The sequence below is a fragment of the Lacerta agilis genome, chromosome 10 (genome assembly GCF_009819535.1).
Source record: "Lacerta agilis isolate rLacAgi1 chromosome 10, rLacAgi1.pri, whole genome shotgun sequence".
In the NCBI taxonomy this organism is placed as follows: domain Eukaryota; kingdom Metazoa; phylum Chordata; class Lepidosauria; order Squamata; family Lacertidae; genus Lacerta; species Lacerta agilis.
The window spans coordinates 50,080,508-50,098,827 of record NC_046321.1 but is presented as its reverse complement, the minus strand read 5'-3'; the positions used below and the strand labels follow the sequence as shown (position 1 = coordinate 50,098,827).

Below are 18,320 nucleotides of genomic sequence, written 5' to 3'. Positions count from 1 at the left end.
AAAGGAGAATGTGAGCCACTTTGAGACTCCTTAGGGTAGTGAAAAGCGGGATATCAAATCCAAACTCTTCTCTTCTTCTTTTTTGGTTTGCTCAGGACCAAACTGGAGGGAGCTCTTGGCACCTTCCAACTGTAGCGTGAAGTATTGAGAATCTTGCATCTGAACACCTAAGGCACCAACCTGTAACATAAAAAGCTAACAGGACCATTAAGGCCTGTGTAATGGGAGCCTCTCTGTAGGTGAGACATGTAGTCACTTGTACCTGTACTGCAGCAGGCAGCAGGTCTTCACCTGGAAAGTGAGTAACTTCTTCCTGGCAGACTTAGCTGCCAGGTCTTCCTTTGTTTCAAAAAAATGGAAATGGAGTAGAAATGATCCCACTTCACAAGTGCCTTTGTTTATGAGCATCCCTAGATACTGAGAAGAGAACGTGCTCCCTGGAATCAAAATGATTTACTTTTACCATTAAGTGTACCATCCCAGTATGTTTCCAAGCACAATTCAAAGTGTTGTTTCTGACCTTTAAAGCCCTAAATGGCCTTGGTTCTGTACACCTGAAGGAGCATCTCCACCCCCATCGTCCAGCCCAGACACTGAGTGTCGCGGGCCCTTCGCCCTGTACAGCCCACCCCCGGACGTTTTACGGTCTATGAGTGCTGCACCAACGACAAACGGACCCCAGCTGCAGCCCTCCAGACTACTAGCTGGATCCTGCTTATTTCATTCACCACAGACGAGGATATTGTGAACTAAAAAGTTGTTTATTGAGTACAAAAGCTTGTGGTTGCTGATAAATAAAAGGTTGTTCAATAAGCTTATAACAGTTGTCCTATACCGGCCTAATACCTCTAAATGTTACCGGCCTATTACCTCTAACAGATAACTAAATAGCAATAACAACACGTTTCACACTCTGTTTATCCTCTCTGCTAACTTCCACCTCAGACTCTTAAGCTCCCAGCTCTATCTCTGGACTCACACTCCTCATCTAACTCCCCCCAACTCCAACTCCTCCTGCCCACACTTCAACTGCCTTACTGTCCACTGGGAGGGGTGTTTTATACCCAGGCTAAGCCCGCCCCTGAGGGTTCTAACTGTCAGAAAAGTTAACCCCTACCTGGCATTGGGCTAGTTCGCCACACTGAGGTCCAGCACCGAGGGCCTTCTGGCAGTTCCCTCGCTGCGAGAAGTGAGGTTACAGGGAACCAGGCAGAGGGGCTTCTCGGTAGTGGTGCCTGCCCTGTGGAACGCCCTCCCATCAGATGTCAAGGAAATAAACAACTATTTTACTTTTAAAAGACAACTGAAGGCGGCCCTGTTTAGGGAACTTTTCAATATTCGGTTGGAAGCCGCCCAGAGTGGCTGGGTGGGGTATAAATAATAAATTCTTCTTCTTCTTCTTCTTCTTCTTCTTCTCTTTCTTCTTCTTCTTCTTAGATTATTAGTGATCTTTGTTGGAGAGAATGATATAATTGGAATCCATAGATGCTGCTAGTTTTGCATGAGTGTGTCTGTTTTTTCTCTCTCCCCTGGCCAGTGTTACGTGCCAATAATTCTTGGCAAAACCCACTCCTTTTTAATGTCAAGTTTAAATCTTCCCTCGAACAGCTGGCAGCCAATGCTGCTCCTTGGTGACAATTGCAAATTGGGTTGCTAAGCATCATTGATGTGTTTTCAAGAGACTATGTGTGCAGCTGATGCTTAAGCAGCGGCAGTGCTTGATACATTTAACCTAGAGTGTGCTGGTGTGCTCCCTTTTGAGAGCTGATATTTATCTATTTTCATTCTTTATTTCTTATAAACTTTCTGACCTTCTACCGAGAAAACATTGCTTTTCACAACATGATTTCCTCCGGTTAGGTTTCCTTGGGATTTATTTTCATGTGTGGGGATTTGTATAATTGTCAGTTGTTTCTTTAGTATGAGTAATATTCAAAACAGAAATCTGGTGGGTTGAGAAATCTGCTGATCTGGATATCAGTGTATGGCCTGCAGTCCCCCTGAAGAGTCAGGTTGAGTATATACAAGTATATACTCCAGACTGTTGGGTATCAGGGGCAGTTATGTTTTTTTTGTTTTTTCCCCAGTGGTGGCTTCTTATCTGTGGAGCTCTATCTCCCTAGAAACCCATGTAGCTAAAGCGTTATTGGTTTGTTTAAAAACAAACTCCTATGACATTTTTATTTCAACCTGTGTTTTATAGGTAAATCTGCTGTGGATTAATTGGTACTACTAATTTTTAAGGGGTAAAATGTGTTTTCAATTGAATGGTTTTATTTACTATTGTTATCATTCCGAATTTTTGAATATTGCCATGAAAGAGAAATGGTTCTCTGAAAGATAGTTTATGTTGCATAACTTGCTTGTTACATCATAGCAAACGAGAGGCTTGCAGATTTCTTTTTCCATTTTTAGTATGCAAGCCAGAGTCTGTATGGGAGATTGCTGTGGCATCTCTTCATTGCCCATGCATGTATATGTCTCTGTATCTATATATAGCCCTAAATACAAAACAGTTAATTAATGGGTACCGTTGAATTTATCAATATTATTCTCCAGAGGTTCCAAGATAGGGCAGTCTTGAATGATCAAGTATCTCCTCTGATAACAAGGCAGCACGGCTGTCAAGAAAATGACACCACATGGGAAGTCCACATGCAACCACAGATAATTAAGGGTACCTAGCTGTTGGAGGGCTCTCTGAGAAATGCAAACTGGTGGCAGCTCCTGGCTACCTGCCCAGACATTCCAGGTGTTTTGGCCTCTCATCAAGAAGAACCTACTGATTAACATGGACAATATGTTAAAAGCTTGCAAGACCAACGTCTCTGCAAAGGGTAGCCCACAAGATCTTCATGTGGGCAGAACAGCACCTGGTATCTTTGAAAGTGGCGCATAGAAAATGCAACTGTGGGCTTGTTCAGTCCAGCAATCAGTGAGCAAGATGGAGGGAAAGCTTTATCCAGATCTATTCTAGTGAATCTGCAGCAGATTTGAGGACACCCACCCACACCCCGCCAGTTGATCTCTGTGCCTCAAAGTTGAATCAAGCACCTTGCTTCCATTTATACTTCCGTTGTCCACCAGCCCTTGGCATGGATGCCCTAAGCAGGCTGAACCATGAAGCTGTTATATATATTTCCTCCAGTGTGTCTGTTTTCCAGGCAAGAGCTGAAATTATCAGTTCTGCTTGCCTGCGCCATTTGTCATGAAAATATGCGCCCACTAAATTTTCTTCCTGTTTACTTCTAACACCCAACAGAGGCTGCATACACGCTCTTGCTGTATGACGAGCTGTTGGAATGGTCGGAACGGCCACTGAGAGAGTTTCTGAACTATCCCATGCAGACCGAGTGGCAGCGCAAAGAATACCTTCATCTCACTATCATCCAGAACTTTGACAGGGGGAAAGTAAGTGGGTTTGGTCACCACATTTTGGTGGTGGTGTTTTCTGATTGTTTTCTTATTAAACCAAACTGATTGTTAATCATGGTTGGCAGTCGATGTATTTTGCACTGTTGATTTTTATATAGCACTTTTCTATACAAAGTGAGTTGTCCTTTTAAAAAAATTCTCATATGAAATCTGAGGTTGGAAATTGGTATGCCTCTTAAATGCCTTTTCTGGAGTTACTGGTATTTAAGCAGTAGTTTCATCCTGCATTAAGGAGGCTGCTTTGAACAAGGAGTTGGTCTAGTTACCATCCACCATCCTTTCCAGTGTTACGATTCTACGAGAATTAATCAATTCTGTAGAACATTTCAGTGCACACTTAGTTTTTAATCTCATGTAAGTGATGTAACCATGTGCTTAAACTGACTGTTTTTAAAATATTTATATTTATTGAAGTGATTTCAATTAAAAGAAATAAATTGATATAGAAAAAAGAAAGAAAGGTGAGGGGGGAAACAACAACAAAGATACATATATAATTTTTTGGGTGTGTGTGTGTGTGTATGCAAAAATGCAATATATGATGTTCCCATACAATTTTATATAAATTGGTATAGTGTTATTATCCTAATACGTATGCAAATGTTAATAGCCTACTACATTTTGTATAACGTCCATACAGTGGTACCTCAGTTTAAGAACAGCCCTGTTTACGAACTATTCAGTTTATGAACTCCGCAAAACTGGAAGTAGTGTCCTGGTTTGCGAACTTTACCTCAGTCTAAGAACTGAATCCGAATGGTGGAAAGGCACCGGCAGCGGGAGGCCTCATTATGGAAAGCGCGCCTCAGTTTAAGAACAGTTTCAGTTTAAGAACGGACTTCCAGAATGGATTAAGTTCATAAACCGAGGTACCACTGTATATACCGTATTTTACGCTCCATAAGACGCACTTTTTCCCTCCTAAAAAGGAAGGGAAAATCCCTGTGCGCCTTATGGAGCGAAGGCTTCGCTCCCGCGGCCTCCCCCCACCCCCCGCCGCATTCGGCGGGGGATGGGGGGAGGCTGTAGGAAGCGACTGGGATTTGCTGGATTGTGCCAGCACTTCCGTTCGCCGAAAGAATCTTCTTTCGGCGAACGGAGGTGCTGGGCACGATCCAGCAACATCTCCGCTGCCTCCCCCCACCTCCCGCTGAACGCGGCGGGGATGGGGGGGAGGCTGCAGGAAGCGACGGGGATGTTGCTGGATCGTGCCAGCACCTCCGTTCGCCGAAAGAAGCTTCTTTCGGCGAACGGAGGTGCTGGGCACGATCAAGCAACATCTCTGCTGCCTCCCCCCTCCCGCTGAACGCGGCGGGGATGGGGGGAGGCAGCGGGAAGCGAAGGGGATGTTGCTGGGTTGTGCCAGGTGCTGGGTCATGCGAGGTGCTGGGCACGATTCAGCAACATCCCCTTCACTTCCTGCTGCCTCTCCCCATCCCCCACCGCGTTAGGTGGGAGGTGCGGGGAGGCAGCTGCGATGCCTGCTTTTGGGATCGGTGGGTGGCAGGGAGGTTGTGGAGGATTTCCTCCAGCACCCCACGCGCTGCCCTCCGATCCCAAAGGTGCGGGGTGATGGAGAAAGCAGCGGGGATGCTGCTGCTTTCTCCACCATCCCGCGCGCCGATGCCAAAAGCAGGCTCATCCCCGCATGCTTTAAAGGGACTTGGGGATGAGGGGAGAAACGGAGCGTTCTCCCCTCGTCCCCATGTCCCTTTAAAGCAAGCGGGGATGAGCCGCTGTGAAGGGCTCCCCCTCCAGCACCCCTCCCTGCCTTTTAGAGGAGGAAAACCAGGAAAATATTTTTCCCTGGTTTTTCTCCTTTAAAAAACAGGTGCGTCTAGTGGTCCGGAGCGCCTTGTGGACTGAAAAATACGGTATCTCATTTATCCAAGCAGAGTCTTCGCCTGTAAGTGGCCCGTTCATAGCTTGCTTAAACTGACTGTTTGTACATTAGCAAGCATCTAATTCCTATTTGAATAATAGTGCTGTGGAATTGAAACTGAAAAAAACCTAACCCCCCAGCACCCAAAAAAGTTCCTATTCTAGGAATGGTGCTGCGGAATTGATTCTTGACTGCTGCTTCATGTGACCAGACGCTTCTTTTGCCATGCATTTTGATACATGGTAGATGCACAGGGATGTTTCAGGTTTATTTTGTACGACAAGTGCTCTCAATACCTGTGAGTGCAGTTCACCTATCCCAAAAAGGAAGAGGCTTTATAATACCATATTGTCAGTTCTCATAAGCAGCTGTTTTCTGCCTGTTGGTTAATGTTCTCTGAAAGTGCTGGTTAATGCTAGATTGTACTGCCAACTGGGACACTTGAAACTCTGTTTGAAACAACTAAAAAGTGTTTAAGATCGTTCTCTTTGCCAAACATTCCTTTTCTTCTTGCTTTTCTACAGTGCTGGGAGAATGGCATTATCTTATGCAGGAAGATCGCTGAGCAGTATGAAAGCTATTACGACTACAGAAACCTCAGCAAGATGCGGGTAATGGAGATAGATGTATTTGGCCATTAAGAATCAGTATAAAACTAGCTTCTGTTTAGTCAGCAAGGCAGCAATTTAATTTTTCCCATTTAAACTTTCATGCTGAAACTGTGATGCTCATGTTTTTTTTGTTTTGTTTTTACTTAATCTTTTTTACAACAGGTTCTTACAACCTAGAAATCCCTGTTCTAGAGGGCTATACTTAGAAATAACGAATAAATGGAAAAGCTACGTTTGTTATTCTAACATACATGTTTGCTTGGGTCAGATTGTTGCAAAAAAGGAAAGCAGAGGCCCTCACACTTCTATGTTATTTTAAAGCCATTTACAAATGGTTCAAATGCTCTGTTGTTTTTGTGAATGCTATGCAATTGCAGTGTAGTTCCTGTACTACATTGAGACTGCAGTCCTATATACACTTACCTGAGGCCTTCTGAAGTCAATGGGACTTATTTTGCTGTAGACTTAGAATAGTACTAAGGTAAAGGGTAAAGGGACGCTTGACCATTAAGTCTAGTCGCGGACGACTCTGGGGTTGCGGCGCTCATCTCGCTCTATAGGCTGAGGGAGCCAGCGTTTGTCCGCAGACAGCTTCCAGGTCATGTGGCCAGCATGACTAAGCTGCTTCTGGCGAACCAGAGCAGCGCACGGAAATGCCGTTTACCTTCCCGCTGGAGTGGTACCTATTTATCTACTTGCACTTTGACGTGCTTTTGAACTGCTAGGTGGGCAAGAGCAAGGACCGAACAACGGGAGCTCACGACCGTCGCGGGGATTCAAACCGGCGACCTTCTGATCGGCAAGCCCTAGGCTCTGTGGTTTAGACCACAGCGCCACCCCCGTCCCTTAGAACAGTACTACTAACCATTCATATACATTAATAAACTTCATCTGGGAAGCCAAACAATAGTTGCTATGCTGGTTGTGTATAAATAACACATGGCAATGCATTTCTTTTCCCATTTCTACTAAAATCAACATTTTCAACAGCAGATTGATCAACAGACCTATTCCATATCATGCAGGGTGGGGGAGTAAAAAATGCTACTGGCCACACCCAACTCTTAACTAACTTACTTAAAATTCTGGCAAGAGAACACATGAATCAGGCCAATTCAAGCCAAGAAACATTGTGCCAGGTCAAGGCAGGATTGTACTTTGCATTTGCCAAGCATCGTCGACTTCAATACTGGTCCCTATTTCTACTCTAATTTAGTTTTTAAACCACGGTAGAATGCTGCCTTCCACATTGATTATATTTAGATTGATGAATCTCTGAACACTAAACCACAATCGTTAAGTGACACTTTTGTTAATTCTACAAACACTGTGCTACCCCTCATGTTCAATTTGTCCTCCTGTCTATACAAATCCAATTGTATATTGAGCAAATGCAGATAAGCACAAGTTGAAAGATACATTCAAGTATCTTCATGTGGGCTGAGGAACTCTCGTTTACCTTGGTTGCATTTTAGCTATTGGTATTGCTTATCTGATTTGTTTATTTTCAATCTGATCTTACTCAGGTGATGGAAGCTTCTTTGTATGATAAAATTATGGATCAACAACGTTTGGAGCCTGAGTTTTTCCGGGTTGGATTCTATGGGAAAAAGTTTCCCTTTTTCTTACGAGTGAGTATATAATCTATCTACTTATGTTGCACTAAGGCCTTCATTCATGACTGAACTAGCCCAAAACCTTTTGCCGCCTGAAGTAGAGCACTAAATAATGCCCTTTCCCCCAGCTATAAAGTCACACCCCCCCCCAGGTATAAGGCCATTGTGCTTCACCATATAGACATAAATTCCTGATTTCATCAATACCACTAATTCCCACTGCTTAGCAGTTTGGGAAACTACCTTACAGAGAGTCAGACCATTGGTCCAATGGTGACTGGCAGTAGCTCTCCAAACGCTACCTGAAGATGCTGGGGACTGAATCTGGGATGCTCTAGCACTGAGCTACAGCCCTTCCCCAAAACTATAGGAATTAGTCTTACAGCAGCTCAGACTATCTAGGATCTTAAAGGTGTGTGACAGGGTCAACTGCGATTCATGAAGCCTCCCCATTTTAAATGAATATTAGAGGAATACTCCCCTGTGGTCATTCAGGTCATTGGCATGAACTTCAAGATCAAAGAAGTTCCAACAACCTTTTGTTTCAATGCCTTCCCTCCATTTTTTCCTCTTTGATTCTGATGTATAGCTTTTATTAGGGAAAAGTGAGCATGCAATTGTCATCCCACCTACCTGCTTTATGCAGGCTGCTCTCTCAGTTCTCTCACCATATCACATATGAAAGTTGGGGATCCCCACATTGCTGGGTGAGTGCAATGGAATATGCAGACAGACAGACAGACACAGACACCCACCCACACACTTACTAAAAGTAACATGACACATCATATTCTCTTAGGTGTTGTCTTAGAAGTCATTGGATTTTGTTGCAGTGTTTGCCTTCTGTAGTTCCATTAGTTAGTTCATAAACAACAACAGAGGTATTAGATAATTTGAGTTACTTAGAAGCTCAAATGCAACTTGTTGTTGTTCAGTCGTTCAGCCGTGTCTGACTCTTCCTGACCCCATGGACCAGAGCACGCCAGTCTTTCACTGCCTGCCGCAGTTTGGCCAAACTCATGCTAGTCGCTTCGAGAACACTGTCCAACCATCTCATCCTCTGTTGTCCCCTTCTCCAGAGGGACGACTAAAGAAGCATAATCCTGCATCCAGATGCTAATGGGGCCCAGATGGTTGGAAATCAAACACTGGTGCTGGCATGACTGCACTGCCTTTCAGTACATTTCTGGGCACAATTGGAAGTGCGGGGTTTGTCCTATGAAGCCTTCCATGGCTCAAGGTCTCATTACTTTCCAGAATGTCTCTCTCCAGATGAATCTGCCTTTACCCTCGGGTCATCATCAGAGGCCCTCCTCTCAGTGGCCCCTGTGGCAAAAGTACAGAGGGTGGTGACAGGAGAGAGGAACTTGTCAGTAGTGGTCTGTGAACTGCTTTCTCCAGGATAGCCTGTCTGGTGCAAACATGGTCATCTTTTTGGTCCCGTGCCAAGACTTTGCTTTACTCCCAGGCATTTGATGGTTGATGCTTTTTCTGCTGCTGAAATTTCATTGTTATTCGTTAGCTGGTTGTTTTAATACTGGAGCATAGTGCAAGTAGGCTAGAAACTGGGGATTTTAATGTTTGGATATTCGTGCACAATTAATAATTTTGTGTCTTATTGTACGTGTTTTCCTATGTTCCATTTTATTGATGTAAGTTGCCTCGAGACCCTTGAGGTATATGAGGCAGTGAACTAATGAAGAGAAGAATAGTGATAAAGAAAACAATAGTAATAATCTCGCAGAGTGATTACGTCTGCAGCAATTTACAGGGCCCCTCAAACGCAGACTTTTAGATCAATGCCAATTTCTGAATCCTTTTGTAAACCATTCCAGGAATACAAGGTTTACTCGAGGTGTGGTATTTTTATCTCCTTCAAGGAATCTTTTTGGCTCCCATAGCAACGTGAAGTGGTTCGATTGTAAATAATAAGAATTCTACGCGGTTCATGCTCCTATAGTTGTCAAGTTGGTAATTGTTTGTGTCTGGTTGTTTCAAGATAATGTATCATCAAATCCTAGAGAACCACTATAAAGATGTATGGGGAGAAACCCAGTGAATTGCTTTGCTATGAGAAATATATATATATATATAAAGTGCCAAAGGCATATATTATTTACAACACACTGAACATAGGGAAATTATGCCATATGTAGAATTAGTGAGGTTCTTGTGCAAGTGGAGCATTACTGATCTGAGATACAGGGAACTGGAGTGGAAAGAGATCTTTTAGTATCAGTAGCACAGCTATTGAGCCATTCATGAGCCTTCCAGATCCTGGCACCAGGCTTGCTGATCTGGCTTGCTGATCTGGCACAATGGCTAGAAAGGCATTAGAAAAGGCTGTTGCCAGCGAGTGGGAACTGAAGGGAAAGACTCTTAACAGCAGTCATAGGTCCATGGTAGAAGCAAGGGGATTGCTGAATTTAGTACTGCAAATGCACAGCCACTGACTACCTAGGAAAACCTATTGTGGACTTAGCACCATGTAGATATGTCCATCTCCTGCCTTTGGTGCCTCCACTGCTGCCCCATATGTTTTGCCTTCGAAGACATGGGGAGCTTCCCCCTGTAACTTCAGATCACTGCTCAGTGGTGGTGATCTCTTCCTATCCTTAAAACCCAATGCACTGTCTTACTGTCAAGGAAAGGAGTAACTATATAACCTTTAGAAGACATCTGAAGGCAGCCCAGTATAGGGAAGCTTTTTAATGTTTTGTGCCTTATTTTGTTTTTATATATGTCGGAAGACACCCAGAATGGCGGGTGCAACCCAGCCAGATGGGTGGGGTAAAAAAAATAATTGTTGCGTTGTTGTTTACTCTGTGCAGATTGTTAGGGGCTTCTTTTGCACTTTGAGTAAAGGCCCTGATAAAGAAAAATAAGATACATTTCCCATAAGGGATATACGACTGGTCTGGCTTGCCTTTATAGTTTAGAAACATGAACTGCAGTCTACAATGAAAACTAGATAAAATATCCACAGTGCTCTAAGAGGTTATTTTTAGTCTTGAAACTAACCCAGATGCATTGCTATCTTCTTACGGCTCTTTCTCGAGGGGTTTGCAATACCTACAAAACAGAGTTTCTTTGTTTTGCTTCATTTCGATGGTAAAGAGATGGAAAACAATTGAAAAGAGGAAAAGCAAGTTAGGCTTGGGAGGAGTTCGAAAAGCAAGGCACTCTTGAGAAATAAGCTGCAAATGCAGAGATCATTCCAAGAACAATAGTCCTTTTAGGAATATATGGAGCTGCTGTATACTGAGTCAACTGAGAATTGACTATACTGACCGACAGCAGCTGTCCAGAATTTCAGACATGGAACATGCCCTGCCCTACCTGGAGATGCTGGGAGTTGAACCCTGGGACGTTCTGCATGCAAAACAGTTGCCCTGCCAGTGAGCTACATCCCTTCCCCAGTTCTACAGCACCGCTGGATATTTTCATCTTTATAGTTTGTTGCCGGTTTTTATGCTTTCTTTTGCAAATTATGTGTTTGGAGTTAAGATCACTCTCTTCTTAAAATCATCTTTATTTTTAAGAACTGTTCTCTTATGCAACGATCACGAAGAATATCACATTGTGCAAAAGGTGTGATTACATGTAATAACTAAAACTATACACAGCCTGACCAAAAAAAGGGGGGGGGGAAGGAATGGAATAATGGGAATTACAAAGCTTCTTGACTATGACACAGTGAATGAAAATGCTTTCAGTGTTTTTTATTTCTAATTTGGAGTGGGTGGGTGGGTGGGGAGAAAACACCTTTGTGAATTATCTTACTGGCTAATGGTAGCCTCTTTTTTGTTGTTGCTGTTTTCATGTAATTCGCTTTGCTTTTATTCCTCCCAGAACAAAGAATTTGTTTGCCGAGGGCATGACTATGAGCGTTTGGAGGCTTTTCAACAGCGGATGCTGAACGAGTTTCCACATGCCATTGCTATGCAACATGCCAATCAGCCCGATGAAACCATCTTTCAAGCAGAAGCACAGTGTATCCTCTCGGTTGACAGCACAGTATGCCTGCCTTAATGCACATAGTTTCACCTGTAGCATGATTGAAATTAATGAAATTCCTCCAAAAGCCCACTTCAGCAGGGCCAGTGCAAAGGGTGGCTTTTTCTTCTTTTTCTGACAAAAGTATGGAAATAATGAAATCACATATACTAGTAGTGAGATCACCTAAGTTCATTATTAGCATGCATGCTCCACCCCCTTGGTGTAATTAAAGGAAAACCACTGTTAGCATTGGTGAAGCTGAAATGAACATTTTTTCTTTTAGTTATGATGACCATGTTGCCAAGACAGAGGAAGACAGAGAAATAAGAGAGGGTATTTAGGAGAGCAAAAACTAAGGGGGCAGCCCTCCCATGGCCCGATGGGACTAAACATGCTCAGTGGCTGCATAATTATATTTTGGGGAAGGAGAATGGAATAGCATATCCTGAAAGAAGTTGTGGCTGGTTGACTGAGAAGCTGGACAGAAGCACTCCACATGGCACCATTTTGTTGTCCCAGTTGTGGTGTTATATTTGAAAATCCATGGTGCCGCTGTTTGTGGACCCTAACTAAGCTTTTGCAAGCTAGAATACTCACAGCTATGAATATCTGTTATTTCATTATGTTGCTTGTGCACTAGACTGAAGAATCACGGGATTCCTATAATTCTTTATTATCAGGAAGTCACACTTGATTCCACTAATATCATTACCCATTTCATGAATCCGGGTGGGGTTTTAAACAAAAACCATGGGAACTGTATTTCATATGCTTCCTGGTGACTACAAAACACTAGGGCACATTGCAAATGTTTCCATTGTGAACATTCTCCACTATCATTAGGTAAATTTTGGAATGAAAAGAGGCTGGAAAGTGGGTGAGGGCTTGTGGTGGAAGCTTCTGATATCATAATAAGGGCTCAACATTTATATTTGCTTTCAAATGGCAAATACGTATCGTTTGTATGGACCTTCGTTTGTACGATAAAGTCCTTCCTTCTAGTGAAAAGGGTCATCTGTTTAGCTTTGCTGATTGGAAAGTTGGCTTTGACCTTAACACGTTACACATAGACCTGCAAATCTATGCCGTGACACCAATTCCAGAAAGCCAGGAAGTGCTGCAAAGAGAAGGCATTCCAGATAACATCAAAAGTTTTTATAAAGTGAACCACATCTGGCGATTCAGATATGATAGGCCATTCCACAAAGGGACCAAAGACAAGGACAATGAATTCAAGGTATGATGTTTCCTCAGTTCTGATTGATTTTATGCATTTTATCTAAAGAAGCTATTAATTGGAACAATAGGTGACAGTAAATAATCATAATCATAATATTTATTATTTGTACCCCGCCCAACTGGCTGGATTTCCCCAACCACTCTGGGCGGCTTCCAACAAAAAACATATACATTAAAATATCACACATTAAAAGCTTCCCTAAACAGGGCTGCCTTCAGATGTTTAGCAAAATATGAATGAGCATGGCCTCCTCCAGGACCTGCATGGACATCCACCCCCCCCTTCTCCCACGCAGCTGGGAAGAAAAGTTCAGAAACTTCTGCTTCCTCTTTCAGTTAACCATGGTTTGTTGTGTTATCTGCATCAACAAACCATGGTTACCATTAACTGTTGTTAGTTTAAAAACAAGAAAACTAGTTTAAAAACAAGAAATAGATGATGTTGTGGGGTTGGGCATGCTCAGTTTGTTTTTACCTCCTACCGCCTTTCTGGAATGAAGCGTTGGCCCCAATTCTCATGGCGCTACATAGGCCATTTAATTTATACTCTGCCCACGTACTTCCACAGTACATACCACAGATATGAGGCTAAACAAATATCAGAAAGATTGGTTTGTACTGTGCAGCAATTGTCACCAGATAATTAATCCTGCTGTTCTGGAAGGTAGTTAGGTCTGGAGATTTATGTCTAATTGACATAGCTGCAAAAGAGAGAACAACCTATTTAGAAACTCTGGAAAAGTTTCGAAATATTTGGCAGGGATTCCTTGAGCTATTTCAAGTTTATCAAAACTGTTAGTTTAGTGGAAAATGTACAACAATTGATTTCATCTTTGTCTGGCTGGGGTTCCATTCATTTTATTTCCTCCTTACTGCTCTTTTCCTCTTTTTCTTTATTTTCATTTTGGTCTGTGGATTTCTGGTTGTTATTATTACCCACTTTTCACTGAAATTTGATGTTCCATTTGGCAGGATGGGTTGGCAATTAGGAGAGAAGCAGTGGTGGGGGGACGAGGATGACTCGTAGGTTGGTTGTGGATGAAAGAAGAATTTATAGTTGTAGGCTTTTTTGAAGTTAGTGTTTATGGACATCTTGCATGTGCCTTTCAAAACCCCTACAATTGCCTTTTGAAATGCCAAGTGTGTGTGTGTGTGTGTGTGTGTGTGGTGTGTGTGTGTGTGTTTCAAATTCAAAGCCGCCTTGGTGTACAGAACTAATTTCTCCTCCTGAATCCTATCTAGTGTGAGATTTTTCACTCATAAACATAAGCTTCCCATTATATTTATTGGTTTGCATCAATTACGGATGTGAAGCCGAGGATAACTTTCTATAAACTGCTATGAGGGTTCTTTTTTTGTTTGTTTGTTTACTGTTTACAGTCAAACAATATATAAAATTTTACGAAATAAATAAATAAATGCAGGCCAGAAAACATTGGCAGAATATTCTCTTCCTACACACTTCTGGGGAAAAAACAAAACAATTATCGATTTATTTTTGCGTTTATATTCTAACTTTTCTCCAAGGAGCTTGAGGTGGTGTATATGGTTGCCCACTTCATCTCCATGTCAATCCTGTGAGGAAGGTTAGGCTGAGAGTTGGTGACCGGCCTAAGGGTCACCCAGTGAGCTTCATGGCTAAATGAGGATTTTGACTCCTGACCAATTTCCATGGCTGAGTGGGGATTTAACCCCTGTTTTCCCAGGCTCTAGTTCAAAATGCTCTTCACATTCTCCTCCTCTTAGTATAAGAAGCAAGAGCCTTGTTTTATACCCCTTTCCTATACCATGTCTCAGCAAAGCTCCCGTCACAATATTTGCCTAGATAAACTTGAAAAGAGCCATGCACATTCTTCCGTTTGTCTTATGGTTGGACCTAAATTGTAGAGGATTTTAGGGTGTTTGTTTCTCTACGTATGTCGGCTGACCTGTGGATGGGAAACTATAATGCCGTGAAGTGGCAACAAATTCAGTAAAAGGAGACCCACCCCTGAATGGGATTAATGCTGCTAATGGAAGCGGTCTGATTAATAAGAGAAAGACCCAACTCCCTGGCTAGCAGTGACAGAGTTTAATGGAGCCACTGATGTGCCCGCAGTCTTTGCTATTCATGCTGCACAGGAAGAAAGGAAGGGCCAAGGGGAAAATGCTATGCCACCTCCCAGACTGGGTGCAATAGAGAGTTCTGAATCCAGCCCACTGTCATCATGTGCTGTGGTAGCATATCTACTTCAGAATCCAACAGATCCTGTGCTGGCCCAGCCCTGTGCTTCCCCAACCCATTTTGGGGGTGGGGTGGGGTAGTGTGTTCTGCTGGCTGTTTCTGGCAGGGGAATCACCCGTGGTCTCTTCTGCCCACCACTTGGGCTGGCACTTTGGAGTGCCCCTTGTTGGTGGGGCTCCTCTGCTGGCAGCAAAGACCAGGAGATTTAGGTCCAGGCTGGGTAGAGTAGCATCTGTGCTCCACACCCACTCACTCCAGAATAACGGATAAGGAATTTGGGCTGCTGTGTAATTAACGTTCCTTTGTTTCAGAGTTTGTGGGTGGAGAGAACCACGCTGATCTTGGTGCAGAGCTTGCCTGGGATTTCACGTTGGTTTGAAGTGGAGAAACGTGAAGTAGTGAGTATGGATTGAATCTTCCCTCGCCACTTTCTGAAGTCATTTTGGCTACTGACCATAGTGATAGATCAGTCTGTAGCCGCTCCATGCGAATTTTGTACACGTTAATTCTGTCCGGTTTCTCTATTAATCTGTGATTTATTTATTATTTCAAAAATAAGTTACTTTCATCTGTATTCTTCACAGGACTAGATGCGTATTTTTTATCAACGCAAATGCATTTTATCTAAAATAAAATATGTGTTAGGCACATTTGTGAGCAAAGAACTATGTAACAAAAATTCAAAGAGGAAAATCTGAAGAACAATTACTTTTTCTGTGTATAAGACAGCCCCATGTATAAGATGCCCTCTATTTTGGGGGAACTCAAATTTAAGAAAATTGGGGGAGGTGGGTTACAGTTGTTGAGCTTTTTTGGGGGGGTTGCACAGGGTTGTTGAGCTTTTTTGGGGGGGGTGTTTCCCCCCAAAAAATCGCTCACCTACACGCAGTACTAAATCCGCTTTTCTGTCCGCTTGCCGGCAGAAGCTGTAAATCACCCACCTAATTGCCGCAGCATCATCCAATCAACACCAGCCCTTGATGCACCATCCAATACCACACCCAATAGCCACTGACAGCCATGGCAGCAACCAATGAAACGTCCACCCTATGCCCTATCCATGTATAAGATGACCCCCACTTTTAAGCATAATTTTTAAAGAAATAAAGCAAGTCTTACACACAGAAAAGTACAGTACTTTCCAGTCTGTGTATTAGTCCACTCAGTGCAAATTAGATTGGTTTATTTGCTGGCCAAATAAAATTATCCCTCCTACCTAGTTGACCATCCCTCTCTGGCACTGTTGTAAATTAAATTAGTTAGATAATAACAAATAACAAATGATATGGTATGGTATGGTATGGGGGAGGGGAGTGAATGAACTCCGTGCAAGAAATTGTTTCTTTTCTTCCATTTATATTCCACTCCTCTTCAGCTATCAAGCCCAAGATGACATAAATGTCGTTCCCAGAAGGTCTCCCATCTAGGCACTGACCAGACCTGCTTAATTTCAGCAAAATGGTGGTCATATCTGCCTTGGGTACACAATGCTCTGGGACCCTGGGAACTGCTAAAACTGGATGGAAGCTCATCCCATGAAAGAGACAGAGAGAGGGAGAAATAAAGGGATTGTTATATAATTATTTCTGAATGTGAATAAATATTAACCAAGAGCATTTAACAGAAATGTAAATATAGGAATCTTATAGCTAGGGTGCACATAAATATTTAGTTCAAAACCACTACAACAAATACATGGCATGTATAGTTATGACATCCCTTCCTTGCTGCTTTTAGTTGAGGTGCAGGGCTAAATAAATAACACTATATAGTAGCTTTAACACCTCTTGTAAGTTTGGTCACAGATTTTACCCGACACTCTACATATCCTCAAGCTTTCCAGAACATCGCTTAGAAGTGGGGTGGTGCTTAATTTCTCTTCAGTCAGAATAGTGCATCTTGCTCTTGCCTACAGCATCAGAGATGAGGTTGTCAAAGCTGTCGGCAGTTGCAAAGGAGCTGCTAAGTCTGTGTCAAATAAGCAGATGCATTGCTGTTGATGGTTTTCAGGTGGAAATGAGCCCCCTGGAGAATGCTATTGAAGTGCTGGAAAATAAAAACCAACAGCTGAGGACACTGATCAGTCAGTGTCAGACTCGACAGATGCAGAACATCAACCCCCTCACAATGTGTCTGAATGGGGTCATTGATGCAGCGGTGAATGGTGGAGTCACCAGGTACCAAGAGGTGCGTTGTTCTTACCTAAAGTGCTTACCTAAAGTGATGGGTGTTAAGGTGCATTCTTATTTAAACCCCCTCTGCTCCACCTTACTTAGCTATATAATAATATTTAACTTAATCCTGTCTGTCACACTAACTGGGACTGTTTTAGAAATCTGCTTGACTATTTAGGCTGAGATAGCATGTATCACCTTTTTATCCATCCATTCTTCCCAGATACAATTCCAGTACTTGGGGACTGTATCTAGATAAACATCATACTCAGAGAAGCCCCATTGAAATAGATACACCAGGACCATTAATTCCAGTGTGCCTACTCTAAGTAAAACTGAGTTGGACGCAACCCATATGACAGTTACCAGCAATTTATTGAAACCACAAAACCTTGTGCCATAATAAATGTGTTCGACTTTAAGTGCTGCAGGACCCTTCCTTGGTTTTGCAGACATGCTGATTAAGATGGAATGGAAATTGACACCTTTTATTAAGGCAGTGTTCATCAGACAACCTTGGTTAAGGTGACAGGCAGCTGCTTATGCACCGTTAGATGTAAAAACGAGTGAGTCACAACACGGTAACAACAATACCTTGCAAACGTTGAATGAACTGACCGTGAACTGCTGTTGCTCTTTTGAGCCGAATGCAGTTAAGGAGATGGCAGGCTGCTGTCAGGAGGACTGGGTTTGGATGGAAACTCTTGTAAACACGATGTACTTTGAACTAACATGTAGACCCTGTGCTACAATTATATTCTGCTCAGGCATTCTTTGTGAAGGAATATATCTTGAACCACCCAGAGGATGGAGAGAAGATCGCATGCTTGAGGGAACTTATGCTTGAGCAGGTAAAGGGAACCCAAGCAAGCCATGTGCTGTCTGTTGAAATTGACATGCATCCAGGAAAAAGCACAACAAGGCAACATTCTGCTTTTCAGAGGGCTCTGGGATTTGTAGAACTGATGTTCAGATGGCAATGCTAAGGGCGAGTGAGCAAGCTAAGTGTTGTTAACATCATCCCTCTGATCTTTTAAAACTGCTATTTCTCTTGTTTTCGGCAGAGCAGCCTAACTGAAGAGTGGGTGACAGGCAGAACTGTGCCACGTGACTGTCGGCATATATTTTAATAATATGCTG

The 18,320-nt window shown here is 42.9% G+C and overlaps 1 protein-coding gene across 1 annotated transcript in view; it reads left to right on the top strand.

Annotated features, from left to right (window-relative positions):
- The window catches only part of DOCK4 (dedicator of cytokinesis 4), a 231,248-nt gene that overhangs the window by 197,582 nt on the left and 15,346 nt on the right, over positions 1-18,320 (top strand). Inside the window, 8 exon segments of the mRNA XM_033162667.1 lie at positions 3,263-3,411; positions 5,842-5,928; positions 7,455-7,559; positions 11,397-11,538; positions 12,614-12,780; positions 15,318-15,404; positions 17,017-17,193; positions 17,948-18,031. Coding sequence (XP_033018558.1) covers positions 3,263-3,411; positions 5,842-5,928; positions 7,455-7,559; positions 11,397-11,538; positions 12,614-12,780; positions 15,318-15,404; positions 17,017-17,193; positions 17,948-18,031 — 998 coding nt within the window.